We start from the raw sequence: 13,272 nt of genomic DNA on the forward strand, positions 1-13,272 counted from the left end.
CCCATGAGACGTGTACTTACTTTCTTCTAGCAGGTGCCGTGATGCGATTTTTACAGCAAAGTAGCGTACAGCATCAGTTTTGCATTAGTTGAAGTTTCGTGCACATTTGTTAGTGTATTTACAGTAGCCCTGCTACTCCAGCAGTTATGGTAATGTTACGAGAAGGCGCTAACACGACAATATCAGACATTTGCATCGTCATAGCAACAGCGATCATATATACAGGAGCTATGCATTAAGAGGTGTCAATGTCAAAATACTGCTATATGATGAAAAAAAAAAAAGATAAGGAGGACTGTAGCTCAGGAAACAACAAAACATTGTACTATGGCAACGCTAATGGGACAAAAACTAATCTAGATCACAACTGATAATTATGGCAAATAATTCCTGGTACATTAGCTCCAGAATCAGTGACACCCTTGATAAAAATGGGAAAATATAAGACAAATATGACATTTAATTGAAGTAAATTTATTCAAAGAAAAAAAAAAAAAACAAAAAAAAACCTATATATTGTCAAACCATATATGTTTCATAATTATTGGTACCCATCAATTTAAAAGGGAGGTGGAACAGCACAGTATCTTCTGCTATATTAAATTGACCTAAATTAAAAGTCAATTAAAGTGAAATTAAGCACAAAGACAGTTTTCATAACCTTGTTACCTATCTATATCAACGGCACCAATAATAAAGCTGACTTTGCTCATAGCTACTTAAGCTAACCACCGAGATGCAATCTTCTGACTGGAATCAACTCATCTTTGTGTATGCATAATGAACACAAAAAAATAGTATATTTATGTTTTAAAAAAAAAAAAAAAAAAAAAAAAAAAAAAAAAAAGGGTAGCTATATTAAAAAAAAAAAAAATTTATACAAAAGAAAACATTAAACTGACTTTGACAATACTTTTCTTTAATGCCTACAAAGACAAGGAAGATTAAGTAATAAATAAATAAATAAATTGTAGTACAAGTATCATAAAGTCAGTACCACATTATTAAAAACATAAATACATCACCACACCAACGATAACTCAGAAAAGTGTATCGCGTAATCATTTATCGCTATATCGTGATATATCGCCCAGCCCTACTTCTAAGATGACTGTGAGATAGTCATAATGTAAAACACAGACTAGGCGTCTCCTTGAAACCTGCTCAGACGAATGCTAAGATGGACAGTGAGATCCTCGATGAAAATCGTGCGTAGGAGGAAGAGAGCAGGAGTGAGCTAAGCCTTCAGCGTCATAACAAAACAACCACTTCCCATCTATCGTTAGAGGATCAGAGATCTCTAAAACAAGCTAAATAAAATCAACATACCGAAGCTAATGTCTCCACTTGCTTATTACCTGTAGGAAGGCTTAAACAACAACAGCAAAGGCTTATTATATCTAATTAAGCTGTGCTACATTTTAAAGCTGCAATTACAGGTATTGTTTCTTGCAAAACATTGTGTAGCAGTGTGAGCTGTTAAGACGGCAGTAAAACCAGAATCCCTTCCTTCAACTTCCGAAAAGATCAACGACGTTTCTACTCTCCCTCATGAAGCCTTTACGCTCATTCTACTTTGCTGCATGTTTGTTATTTAAAGGCAAATTTGAGCAAAACACCCAAAATCCATTCGATCACTTTAAATTTTGGAATGACACGCAGACCGGAAGAAACCCTGCCCTGAAGTGATGGAATCAAGACAAGACTCAGCGAAGGGAGAAAAGTAGGATTGTTACTTCTTACCATAGCTGGTCCGGTCATTAGCAATGAGCAGCCATGACACAGCTCCCCGAAATTCTCCCAGTAGTGTTTTCCACAGTAGAGTTTGCCCTCCCTCTCGTAGTACCAGTTGGTCAGGAGATCACAGCACTCGGAGCACCTGAGGACACAAAAGTGGAAAGAAATTCATTATAGCTGGGGTTAATGGTTGAGTTGGGAATGACATTTTGACAGAACTAGTTATGCTATTTTACATTTTTAAGACTAGAAAAATATCATCTTATCATTTCTTTTGCAATGAAAATCAGTGTGCCAACATCATCTACACTGTTCCCGGATTGTTCTCCTGCATCATTCCCAGATCTACAACCCCCATCTTGTGACATGTGTTACATCCCCTGCGCCATTCACCAATCGACATCCACCGCATCATTCCTCGCATTCTTTCCTGATCCACGTCCCTTGCGTCATTCACCGATCTATGTCTCCCACATCATTCCTTGATCAACATGCCCTGAATCATTTCTGCCTCAACATCCTCTGCATCATAGTAAAAAAAATCGTAATTATCGTTGTAATTGTCTGTTTTGGAGTACATCTGTATCCTTTTATTGCTAATAAAATAGAGAAAGCAGACTGACTGCCAGTGCCTCACTATTTGATCTGTATTTGCCGATCTTGTTCCATTTTGGTACAACGATGGTCAATTATTAGTACTTAAAGATGCACCATTTCGAAAAATGAGCGAGCTTTGTTAAGAGAATTCTGACCTGGAGCACAAGAAAAGCTAAAAGATGAGGTTGAAGACAGAAAATCCATTTACACAATGAAAAAAAAAAACCCCCAAAAACTATGCACATTTCATGTACATCAAATGATATTACATTAGGGACGCCTCAGCATTTATTAACCAAGAAAAATAATCCAAATCTGTGCTTGACAAGCATGAGTTTTCACAATTCCTCATGACAATGAATCATTTTTCTAAAAAAAAAAAAAAAACTATTGAGATTCTAAGTAGCAGGAGACGGAACTTTTTTATATCCATGCAGATCATAAACCATTGAGATCGTTTGAGAAATGTAAACATTATTGTTTAACGCAGCTCCACCGTTTACTTATATTTGTTTATAGGGCAGTCTTCATATGGTGGACGCGTTGACGTGAATGCTTACATGCGCAGGCGCGTAGTGCTTCTTTACAAAGTGACATCGCCAACTACTGGCCTGGAATGCACGATACAGCGCTTTTAGTCGTTTTTTGCAGATCTGTGTGAACGGGGATCGTTTTGACAACGCTGTCGTCTGTACGTGAAACTTTTCTAAAACCCAATGGAAAACCTTCTCCGTTTTTTGTACATACTTTTAATGTAAGCGTACCCTTAATGACTAACACTGAGGAAAAAGCAGATGGAATATGAGGTGATTGTGAGGACGCACTAGAAAATCCTGGGATTTGGTTTCAAAGAGGAAAGCTCGGGCTCATGTCTGGAGACAAAGACATGCTTGGGGGTGTGTGCACTCTCTCTCTCTCACACACACACACACACACACACACACACACACACACACTAGCCCACCCACCAAAACACAGGGGCCACACTGAATGAAGTCTGAGGCATGTTTAAAAAAAATATTTAAAAAAAAACCCACAAGGAATTTGGGCTTCAAGCCAAAACTAGTCATAAAGGGATATCACACACTCTCTCTCTTTGGCAGTCCCACGGCTGGGAGGTGATGCTGGAACACCGTAATGTTCCCTCTAGCTGTGACATTGCTCGCACGGGGAAAACTGACTTAATTAAAGGAGGCTGACTTGTTGATCCGCACAGTATAGCACCTCAGTTCTGTTATTAAAGAAGATCATTTGTCTAAGGAAGCACGGAATGTACAAGACTCCTCGTACAACACATGCCACAGCTTGCGCTGTAAAATTCGTCACAATTTTGGTGTGTGAGCGTAGGTTTGTGTATGTCTCACCACGGGCCACGACCCTTACAAGGAACGCCTTCGGGGGGAAATAAGACTTAAGGGAAGTTTATTAGAAAGACAACATTCTCTTTTTGACCCTTGGACAGTTCCTGACAATTTGTCAGGGAAAATGTTCTGCAAGTACTTGAGCATCTGCATTTAATCGACTAACCGAAAACACGGATGGTCAGACGTGATTATCCAGTCATGCCACAGTTTGCATTTACCCTCTGTGAAAAATACAGACTCGCTGCTGTGAATTGCTGATGTGCATCATTCGTCTTTAGAAACAACTCCATCTGAAGAAAAGCTCCATGTGTAATCAGCATACAATTATACTGCTCCGTCTTACACCGATCCAGCTGAACAATAGAACGTGTTCAAAACTTTCTACAACCTAAATTCTCTGCATACCAAGAGAACTGGAAACACCTGGAGCCAAACAGCACTTTTCACTTCACTTGAACTGCTGCTGCAAAACAATAACAGTGAAAATGTTCAGAGTCACTGTTAGAAAAACAGACACGTCAATCAGAACCTCAGATAGCTGCTAGGAACGCTTTTTTGACACGGAATTTGGTCAAGAACTAAAAAAAAAAATAAAAAAATAATAATAAAAAAGCAGCAAAGCTCTGAGCCAAACAGCCAGAAACTTTTCACAGCTTAAGCGCAATCCATCTTCTTGATTACACCTCATTCTGCTGCGAGAGCTGGCCTGAGAGAGCAGGAAACGAGTCACTCCCACGCACGGCTTTCTTTTTCGATCCTGACATATATAATCTTTAATTCCAGACATTTCAGAGCTCCATTTGCATATTTAGACCGATTCCCAAGTGATGTATGAGCAATTCATTCAGGGTTTCATTTGTACGTGCGACGTGAATTCCGCGGGCCGGCTGCTGCTCAACATCACCGATTCATCTAGAAGAGCAAACCTGAGTTGTCTGGAACATAGCGTTCGAAAAAGAAATAGACATAATGGGGAAACGGAGAAAGGGGGTAAAAACTATAAGGGGGGTGGGGGGTGGGGGGGGGAGGACAAAGAAAGGAAGAAAATAAAGAAGTCAAAAACAGACCAGAAGAAGGAACGAGAGAAATGACTATAAATAAAAAGATCACATTGCATTCAGTGGCAGAGAAGCAGGATGGAAAATAAGTCTGCTTTGATAAGGATCACATTAGTAAGACGCAGCCTGAGCAGCTGTGGGATTGTCCAGCAAGCGCTTGGGTTCTGGCTGATCGCCTGACGTGTGCCTCCATACTGAGAAAAGATCACAATCTCTGCTTCTGGAGCAAAATACAAAGCTGTACAATGAGACTGAATGCATGATCAGATAAACACTCTCTGCAGGAGCATGCTTTAATATTGATTTGATTTATTTATTTATTTTACAGCATGAAATCCAGGCAGAGTGGTGCTATAGCTGCTGCCTCACAGCCCCAGGGTTCCTGGTTTGATCCTGAGCTTGGGTTACTCTATCATTTTTAAAAACATGCTGGTAGGTGGACTGGCTAGTCTACATTGCCCCTAGGTGTGAATGAGTGTATGAGTCTTCATGGTGGCCTATGATGGACATCCAATGTGGTAGTAGTAGTGAGAACAGAACCCTGATTCAACCCCTGAAGAAACTGGACACTGTATATGTTACAGATGATTTTTTCGAGACAGAAGGGGACACGGTTAGGATGCTGCAGAAGTATGATGAAGACATATTTTAAGTTACTTGTTTACAGTCTTCAGAAAGAGCTTCATCCTGGTCAGGGTCACGGTGTGTACGATGGGAATACAGTCTGAATAGGACACCGGTATAACGGGGCATCACTTATATATTCACACCTTCGTTTAAAACCTATTGAAAACATCTTGAAACACATTTCTTCTAGAGACTTAGGCCGTCTCATTTATTTCTGTTTCTGCTGGTAATCCCAGGCAGCCTCGAGAATAGTTTTATCTAAGAAGTGTTCTATTACTTAATGTGATACTTTAGTGACAAAGCATTCCTCTAGAACGTTTAATTGTTTTTTTTTTAATGAATAAATGGAATCAAAAATGTGCTCTTCTGACACAGAGATGCAAACACACAGCGTATGAAATCTGCACTAAAACAGGCAGCCTAAGACTTTTATTGTTCTTAATTAGAGAGGTTAAATATTCGGTTGAACTGCAAGTCAACAGGATGAATCAATTTGTGTTTTTGGCAACCCGTGTGTACAGTGAGGTCATGGCGACATCTGGGAACAGATGTGTACCTAAGGATTCGTTATCATTTTCTCACACACGAGCTTACGCTCGGTGACGTCTGTGAACAAATATCTGTGTCTGTCACAGAGGTCCTCCAGGTGTACACACACACGATAAACTTTCACCCTAAAGCCAGACGTGACTGAAACGTCCTGATTTATTGGCAGCGTGTCGACACAGCCGGGGTTTGATGACTCCCACATGGAACATGCAACTCACGCAAAACACCTCGCTGTAAAGCTGTGCTGCTTATTCACGATGACCACCTGCATCTCTGTCAGCAACTTTCCTTCTGTTCCGCACAAGCAGCAAATCATCACCTCCTTTAACCCTTGTTGTTCACACCCAGAGAGAGAGAGAGAGAGAGAGAGAGAGAGAGAGAGAGAGACAATGCTCAGGCGAAAGACACAATGAGTTCATGCGTTGCCACACTACACAGCAAACAATACAGAACAAACAGTCCTCTTTCTTTTTCACAGTAGAGAAAATAAAGACATATGTTTGCTGAACACTTCAATAACAAATCAGAACCTTAATCAGCATGCCTACGTTTCATTTATTAGGCAACTTTACCTCTCCAGTGGAAGAATTACATTACTACGCAAGTCCGTGAAAAATGACTACATCTATGTCGACCTAGAAAAACCGCAGATTTTTAACATCTACTATATGTATACATATAGTAATTCTGAAAACGACATACTTTTTGGAAGACTGCCATAGCATTTTACACCACAACCATGTTGAATTCTCGGTCGGAAGGCACTGATTCATTTTCTATAAGAGCAGCTTAGACAGCAGTTTGTAGTTCTTTTCTTAATAAATCATTTTTCTATGATGTAGCATTTGTATTGGTCATTTAGAAACCATTTTCCATTTACCAGCACTTAGCACATCTGGCAAAGACGGTCTTCCAGTTAGTTAGCTGCTCAGACCAAGCTGATTTTTCAGCAGCCTTCAATATCTTGAAATCTTCCAATGTCTCAATAACTTGAACATTGTTTCCTGTCTTACTAATTTCAAGAGAATATGTGGAAACTATTGTTTATATGCGCTATGGATCAAGTGATAACAGAAACAAACTCGTTTCATGGACATTCCAGAACGTTAACTGTAACTATAAATGGTTAAAAAGTACAAGATACCGCCCCTTTATTAAATTAAAAAAAAAAAAGGCAATTGGTGACAGATTACTGTGGTATAAAGGGTGGTGACACAGTAACACTGATTATCTGCATCACTGATTATTTACCCTGTTGATTACTGTTTTATTACTTATGTAAAGTCGTTATGTTTTCAGAAAGTTGAAGCGTGAGTCTATGTTATAGGCAGAAAAAAAAAACTATTTGGGTCACACCACGGTTTTTTCCCCCCATTTTTTTCCTTTTTGGCCGAGTGTCAGAATTCAGCTACAGTGACATCCTATACCTGTAAAGCTAGAAAAATACAGGTTTATGAAAAACATACATCTTTGTTAAATATAGGGGTGCAACAATTATTGGCACCCCTATGAATTCATATGAGAAAAATATATCTGATGTATATTCCCATTGATACTTAAAAATTGTTTTAGTACACCTGGGTGACTAGGAACAGGAAATTGTTCAACCATGACACATTCACACATAGGCCAAATTCCCTTAGACATTGATAACAATGGGTAACTCCAAGGAATATAGCTGTGATGTGCAGCAAAAGGTTGTTGAGCTTCACAAAATGGGAAATGGCTATAAGAAAATAGCACACGCACTGAAAATGCCCATTTCCATCATCAGGGCAATAATTAAGAAGTTCTAGTCAACTGGGAATGTTATGAATCAACCTGGAATTGGACGTGTGTCTATATTGTCTCAACGCACTGTGAAGAGGATGGTTCGAGAGGCTAAAAATCTCCAAAGATCACAGCTGGAGAATTGCAGAAGTTAGTTGCGTCTTGGGGTCAGAAAGTCTCCAAAACTACACTCCGAAGTCACCTACATCACCACAAGTTGTTTGGAAGGGTTTCAAGGAAAAAGCCTTTACTCTCATCCAAAAACAAACTCAAGCGTCTTCAGTTTGCCAGACACTACTGGAACTTCAAATGGGATCGGGTTCTATGGTCAGATGAAACCAAAATAGAGCTTTTGGTAATAAACACCAGAGGTGGTTTTGGTGCACACAGAGAGGTAGCCATATGGAAAAGTACCTCATGCCCACGGTTAAATATGGTGGTGGATGTTTAATATCTTGGGGCTGTTCTTCTGCCAGAGGACCTGGACATTTCATTAGGAAACATGACATCATGGACTCTATCAAATATCAACAGATATTAAATGAAAACCTGACTGACTCCACCAGAAAGCTTCAAATGGTCCGTGGTTGTATCTTCCAGCAGGACAATGATCCAAAACATTCATCAAAATCAACAAAAAAAAATGGTTTACTGACCACAAAATCAAGGTCTTGCCCTGGCCATCCCAGTCCCCTGACCTGAACCCCATAGAAAACCTGTGGAGAGATTCTGTATGGAGGAATGGTCTCAGATCCCTCGCCATGTATTCTCCAACCTCATCAGGCATTATAGAAGAAGACTCAGAGCTGTTATCTTGGCAAAGGGAGGTAGCACAAAGTATTGACTAAAAGGGTGCCAATAATTGTTGCACACCTATATTTAACAAAGATTTTTTTATATATAAACCTGTGTTTTGTTTGCAATTATTTGATATCCATGAGAGCAGAGTATTTTTGTGAATTCTTTAAAAAACAAATATATTATATATATTATATATATATATATATATATATATATATATATATATATATACATACATACATACATATACACACACACACACACACATCTTGCCACTAAGACCAACCGTGAAACACACAAGACCAAACAATGACTATGTACACAAGACTAAATAACGTCTAAATATTGCACATTTTTTTTTACGACTAAACCACAAACTGCCGCTGTCCGAGCAGGAGGACAAAATCCTACCCTCAACATGACGTCCTAACTGAAAAGCAAACCTATATGGAAAGGAAAAGCAAACACAATTAGCAGGCATGCAGGGAGCATTCCTGTCCCTCCCATAACCGCACTTAAAAAGCAGCCACAGAGGCCCGAGGTTTCACTCTTTACCTCTAATCATAAAAGGCCATTAGCTGGGGCACTGATGATCCCGCTGTTTCAGAAGCTGTTTCAGAAGTGTCTGGAGGAGCACTGAATCGCCGTCTAGGAATGTCCCAGTGGTCCGCACAGCGCTGTGGAGAACGGCCCCTACCTGCCCTAGCGCAGAAGTGTTGCGGGAAGCCATTCAATTCTTGTTCGTACTTAACGGAGATCGTCGGGATTGTTGGAGTCATGTTTGTCAACAAATTTGGAACTTCAATTAAAAAAAAAATTAAATAAAAACTCTCATTTTAAAGCTTAATAGCTAAAATATATTGGAACGGTTTCAGTATTTGCTAAAAGGTGTCAATATCAATATCAGAAAAGAAATCATGTTACCATGTCATCTCTAATATCAAGTGTGTATAAAGAGCATCAAGAAGATAAAGGCCGATAGAAACACTTAAAACATCTATATATGTCTGTATGATGTGTGTATATGATGAGTGAATAAATGCACGTTCCAGTCTCTCAACAATAATTCCCAATTTGTTTTACCTAACCTGGAAAACAAGGACTGTGCCAATAATGTGCAAAAGGAATTCCCAAATAAGAGCCTTAATCTATCCTAAAGATTTCATAAACTCTCTGACAGTAATAGATTTTCCAGTCTACGGCGTACTTTTGGTTTCTGCATTTACCGAGCCTTCAATTAGTTGTAATTGCAAGCTGAGATGAACTTATATTACCTTTTAATTGGCATCCATTTCAGTTCTTAGCCCTGTTTAAAATTCTTGACATGTTGCTCGGGTTTGTCCTTATTTATGAGCCAATCTCGGCAGCAGAGCAAAAATCCTTTCACGGGAACTCGGTCAAGAGTCTAAAATCATGGTCTACATGGCCATGTAACTTTCTTGATGTGACATGCTACATGATGATGTAACTTCTGATGTTACATAGAAAAGAAAAAAAAAACCCCAACAGACATTTGGCCTATACCAGATCTCACTCAGACAGCACACTGGCTAATGGACTATTCAAGAATGTGTGCTGACATAGCGAAACAAGTCTAAAAACTAAAAAAAGTGAGAAAACTACATTTCCTTCCAACTGCAGCACACGTGCATCACAGACACTTTAACAGTCAGTATCTGATTACAAACTGGACTGATTAGGCTTAGGTACATTTTGTTATGGCGCATAACTATCCAATAACTTGATCACAGCAAGACATTAACTGTGTGTGAAAAGCACTTTTAGCTAGCACGCTTTTAGAAACCTTTCCACAGACTGACTGTTTTTCGATAAACAAAAACATGATCTCAAGATACAAGAGGAGAGCCTAGGCTAGTGTAAAAAGCAAAGCATTGCTGTTTTAGTGAAATATATTGATGTTTTTCACACTTAACAGTCTCTAGAGCTAACACCGAATGGTGTGAAAAACAAAAAAAAAACGCCCGGGACATCCAGCTCTGTGCGTGGAAATGCTTTGTCGATGCGAGAGGTCAAAAGAGAATAGCCAGACTGGTTTGAGCTGACAGGAAGGCTAAAGTAACTCAAATAACCGCTCTTTACAACCTGCAGGATTTCCTGTCAGCTTGAACCAGTCTGGTCACTCTCCTCTGATTTCTCGAATCAACCCGGCGTTTCCATCCACAGAACTGCCGCTCGCTGGGTGTTTTTTGTTTTTCACACCATTCTGTGTAAACTTTAAAATACTGTTGCAAGTGAAAATCTCAGGAGTTCAGCAGTTTCTGAAATACTCAAACCAGCTCATCTGGCACCAACAACCACGCCAGGATTAAAGATGCCGACGTTAGATTTTGACTAATTTAAACAACTGTAGGGAGAACATAAACAGAATCATTTATTTAGCAGTATAATCCTGCATCATGCATGTGACTACAATTATGTCGTTTGCTTCAAACGCACAAAATGTGTCTGTGCCTCTTTAACTTTTATAGCTCTACCAAATACAATGAGGTGTAGATTATCTGTAACGGATTAGTCATGACCATATGCACAAAACACACCACACTCTTGTACTTTGGCCGGCCTTTTTTTTCTTCTTTTTTTAACCAAAAAGTGTAGTAGATTTGATGACCCAACATTCATTATCCTTCATCTGGCTACTTCCCTGCAATTCTGCAGTATATTTTAACTTTAGAGGAGACTTTGACCCTAATCACTCACAACAATGTGCTTAAAAAAAAAACCCCAAAAACCACGTAATCCTATAAATGATTAAACCTGCACACAGGAAGAAAAAAGAAAAACAAGAATAGAGTGACGAATAGAGGGTAAGAACTTCAGGCATAATCATATATATCAAGCATAATATCAAACATAAGCAGGGGGTCTGTGATTTATAAAAATGCTCTTACACGGGTGAAAGTCCTAACACCATTATCAGAGTTCTATTCATTATTCAGTATCACTGAGTTCTTATAGTTCTTAGCATATTTGACTAATTAACTGAATTGAATGGGTTTCATCCAAATCTTTCAAACTCAAAAACAAGCAGCCAAGTTTAAGAAAAATGTGTTGTGTGTGTGGAAAGTTCAGGAATAAAAGCTCTATGGTGCCAATACATCGCCAAATTCTTAACGTACACATTAAATAACGAGCCTGAAATCTGAATAGTAAATAAAATCTGTATTGCTAGACACACACACACACACACACAGCGCCAACTATTTGAGGAAGAATTTAGCCATAATACTTGACTGAAAGAAGCTTCCAGGCCCTGGTTACTCCCAATCTTAACCAGACTGACGCTCCCTCAGAACCTGAATGCAAAAATGCAGCAAAACAGCTTAGCCTCGGCTTCTTTGCTGGCAATGAAATTAGCATGAAATGGAAATAAAGTCACGTTTCTCCCTGTCTCAACTGGCTAGAAGTTTACGACTGCCAACTTGGCGGACTCCACTGTATCGCTTGGTATTACGATCATTTTTTCCATTTCCAGATCAATATTTGGGTCACGCTTAAGTGCACCAAAAGTAAATAAGTTCCTTTGGTATTTCTTTTTGGGGGGAATACCTCACATTCCGGCTAATCTATGGCTTTTACACATGTGGTCAGAGTTAAAGAGTATGTGTATGTCAGTTAGTGAACAATCCCTGAGACAACTTTCCTCAAAATACAAAAGACATGCATATAAAGAAAATGGCCCAATGTATCCATATCATGATATATCTGCCTTGTCCAAGTCCGGCTAGGATAAAGACTTACCGAAAACAAGCGTTGTGCCAGAAGTCTTTGTGCAGCTTGACATGAAAGGCATCCTGAATCCTGCCTCTGCATCCAGCGCACACGCTGTCGCTCGGGTCTGGGGTACATGAGGACATTGGTAAACAAACACAGTTAATATTAACCTATTCATTACATTTACTCACGTTACTGAAACGTTTATCCAAAGTGACTTACAACTACGGCTGCACCTAAGGATTATTTTCATAATCGATTAGTTTCCCGATTATTTTTTTTGATTAATCGGATGGTGGGGGCAAACTTTTTAATAAAATCCACAAACTGAGCGTTACAAATATAAACTTCAGACTAAAACTTTACACAACTGTTTGTCCAAATATATAAGACTGAAAAGAACCCAATACACACACACCAGAATATCCATAAAAATAATACATAAATACTTGTGTATATATAAGTAAACTAATATATAAGTTTATATTATAATAGTATTTATGCATGACTTTTTTTTTTATAAAAGGTAACGTTGACAAACAGTAAACTGAAGAAAGTTATTGTCGGTGACTCTGGGTATCTGTTAAAGCTAGCGGCGTCACATTACGTGCGTATGACATCATGCGCCATCGACTAGGAAGCGGCTTATACAAGATATTACCTTTCTAAAATCCACACACTAGACGGCAGAGTACATAGTGCATAGTGTAAGTGTATAGTACGTCATTTGGGACACAACTTTAGTATTTACTCTCCGAAGCGTGATTTCAGAACATAATGAGTGAACGCACTCGGTGCCACGCTCAGACCGACTAATCGATAATAAGATTTGTAGACAACGATTTTCATAATCGATAATTATTGATTTTATCGATTAGTTGTTGCAGCTCTAGTTACAACAGAGACAGAATACAACTGAACGGTCGAGAATGCAACACCAGCAGTGCTGGGATTTGAACTCATAACCTTCCAGTCAGTCACCCAAAGCCGTAACCACTGAGCCAGCACTTTTTCTACATTCCCCTACATTCAAATTT

General features: G+C 39.1%; 1 protein-coding gene across 4 annotated transcripts in view; it reads right to left on the bottom strand.

The window, feature by feature from the left end:
• Positions 1 to 13,272, bottom strand: part of limk2 (LIM domain kinase 2) — a 39,259-nt gene that overhangs the window by 24,316 nt on the left and 1,671 nt on the right. For 2 of the 4 annotated variants that reach the window (XM_053653692.1, XM_053653690.1), the window contains exons 2-4: positions 12,263 to 12,359; positions 6,151 to 6,262; positions 1,744 to 1,879 (exon numbers count right to left, since the gene is read on the bottom strand). In XM_053653692.1, coding sequence (XP_053509667.1) covers positions 1,744 to 1,879; positions 6,151 to 6,262; positions 12,263 to 12,314 — 300 coding nt within the window. In that variant the 5' untranslated portion in view covers positions 12,315 to 12,359. The remainder of the gene's footprint in view (positions 1 to 1,743; positions 1,880 to 6,150; positions 6,263 to 12,262; positions 12,360 to 13,272) is intronic. The other 2 variants (XM_053653693.1, XM_053653691.1) reach the window with 1 other exon arrangement.

This window comes from Ictalurus furcatus, chromosome 22 (genome assembly GCF_023375685.1).
Source record: "Ictalurus furcatus strain D&B chromosome 22, Billie_1.0, whole genome shotgun sequence".
In the NCBI taxonomy this organism is placed as follows: domain Eukaryota; kingdom Metazoa; phylum Chordata; class Actinopteri; order Siluriformes; family Ictaluridae; genus Ictalurus; species Ictalurus furcatus.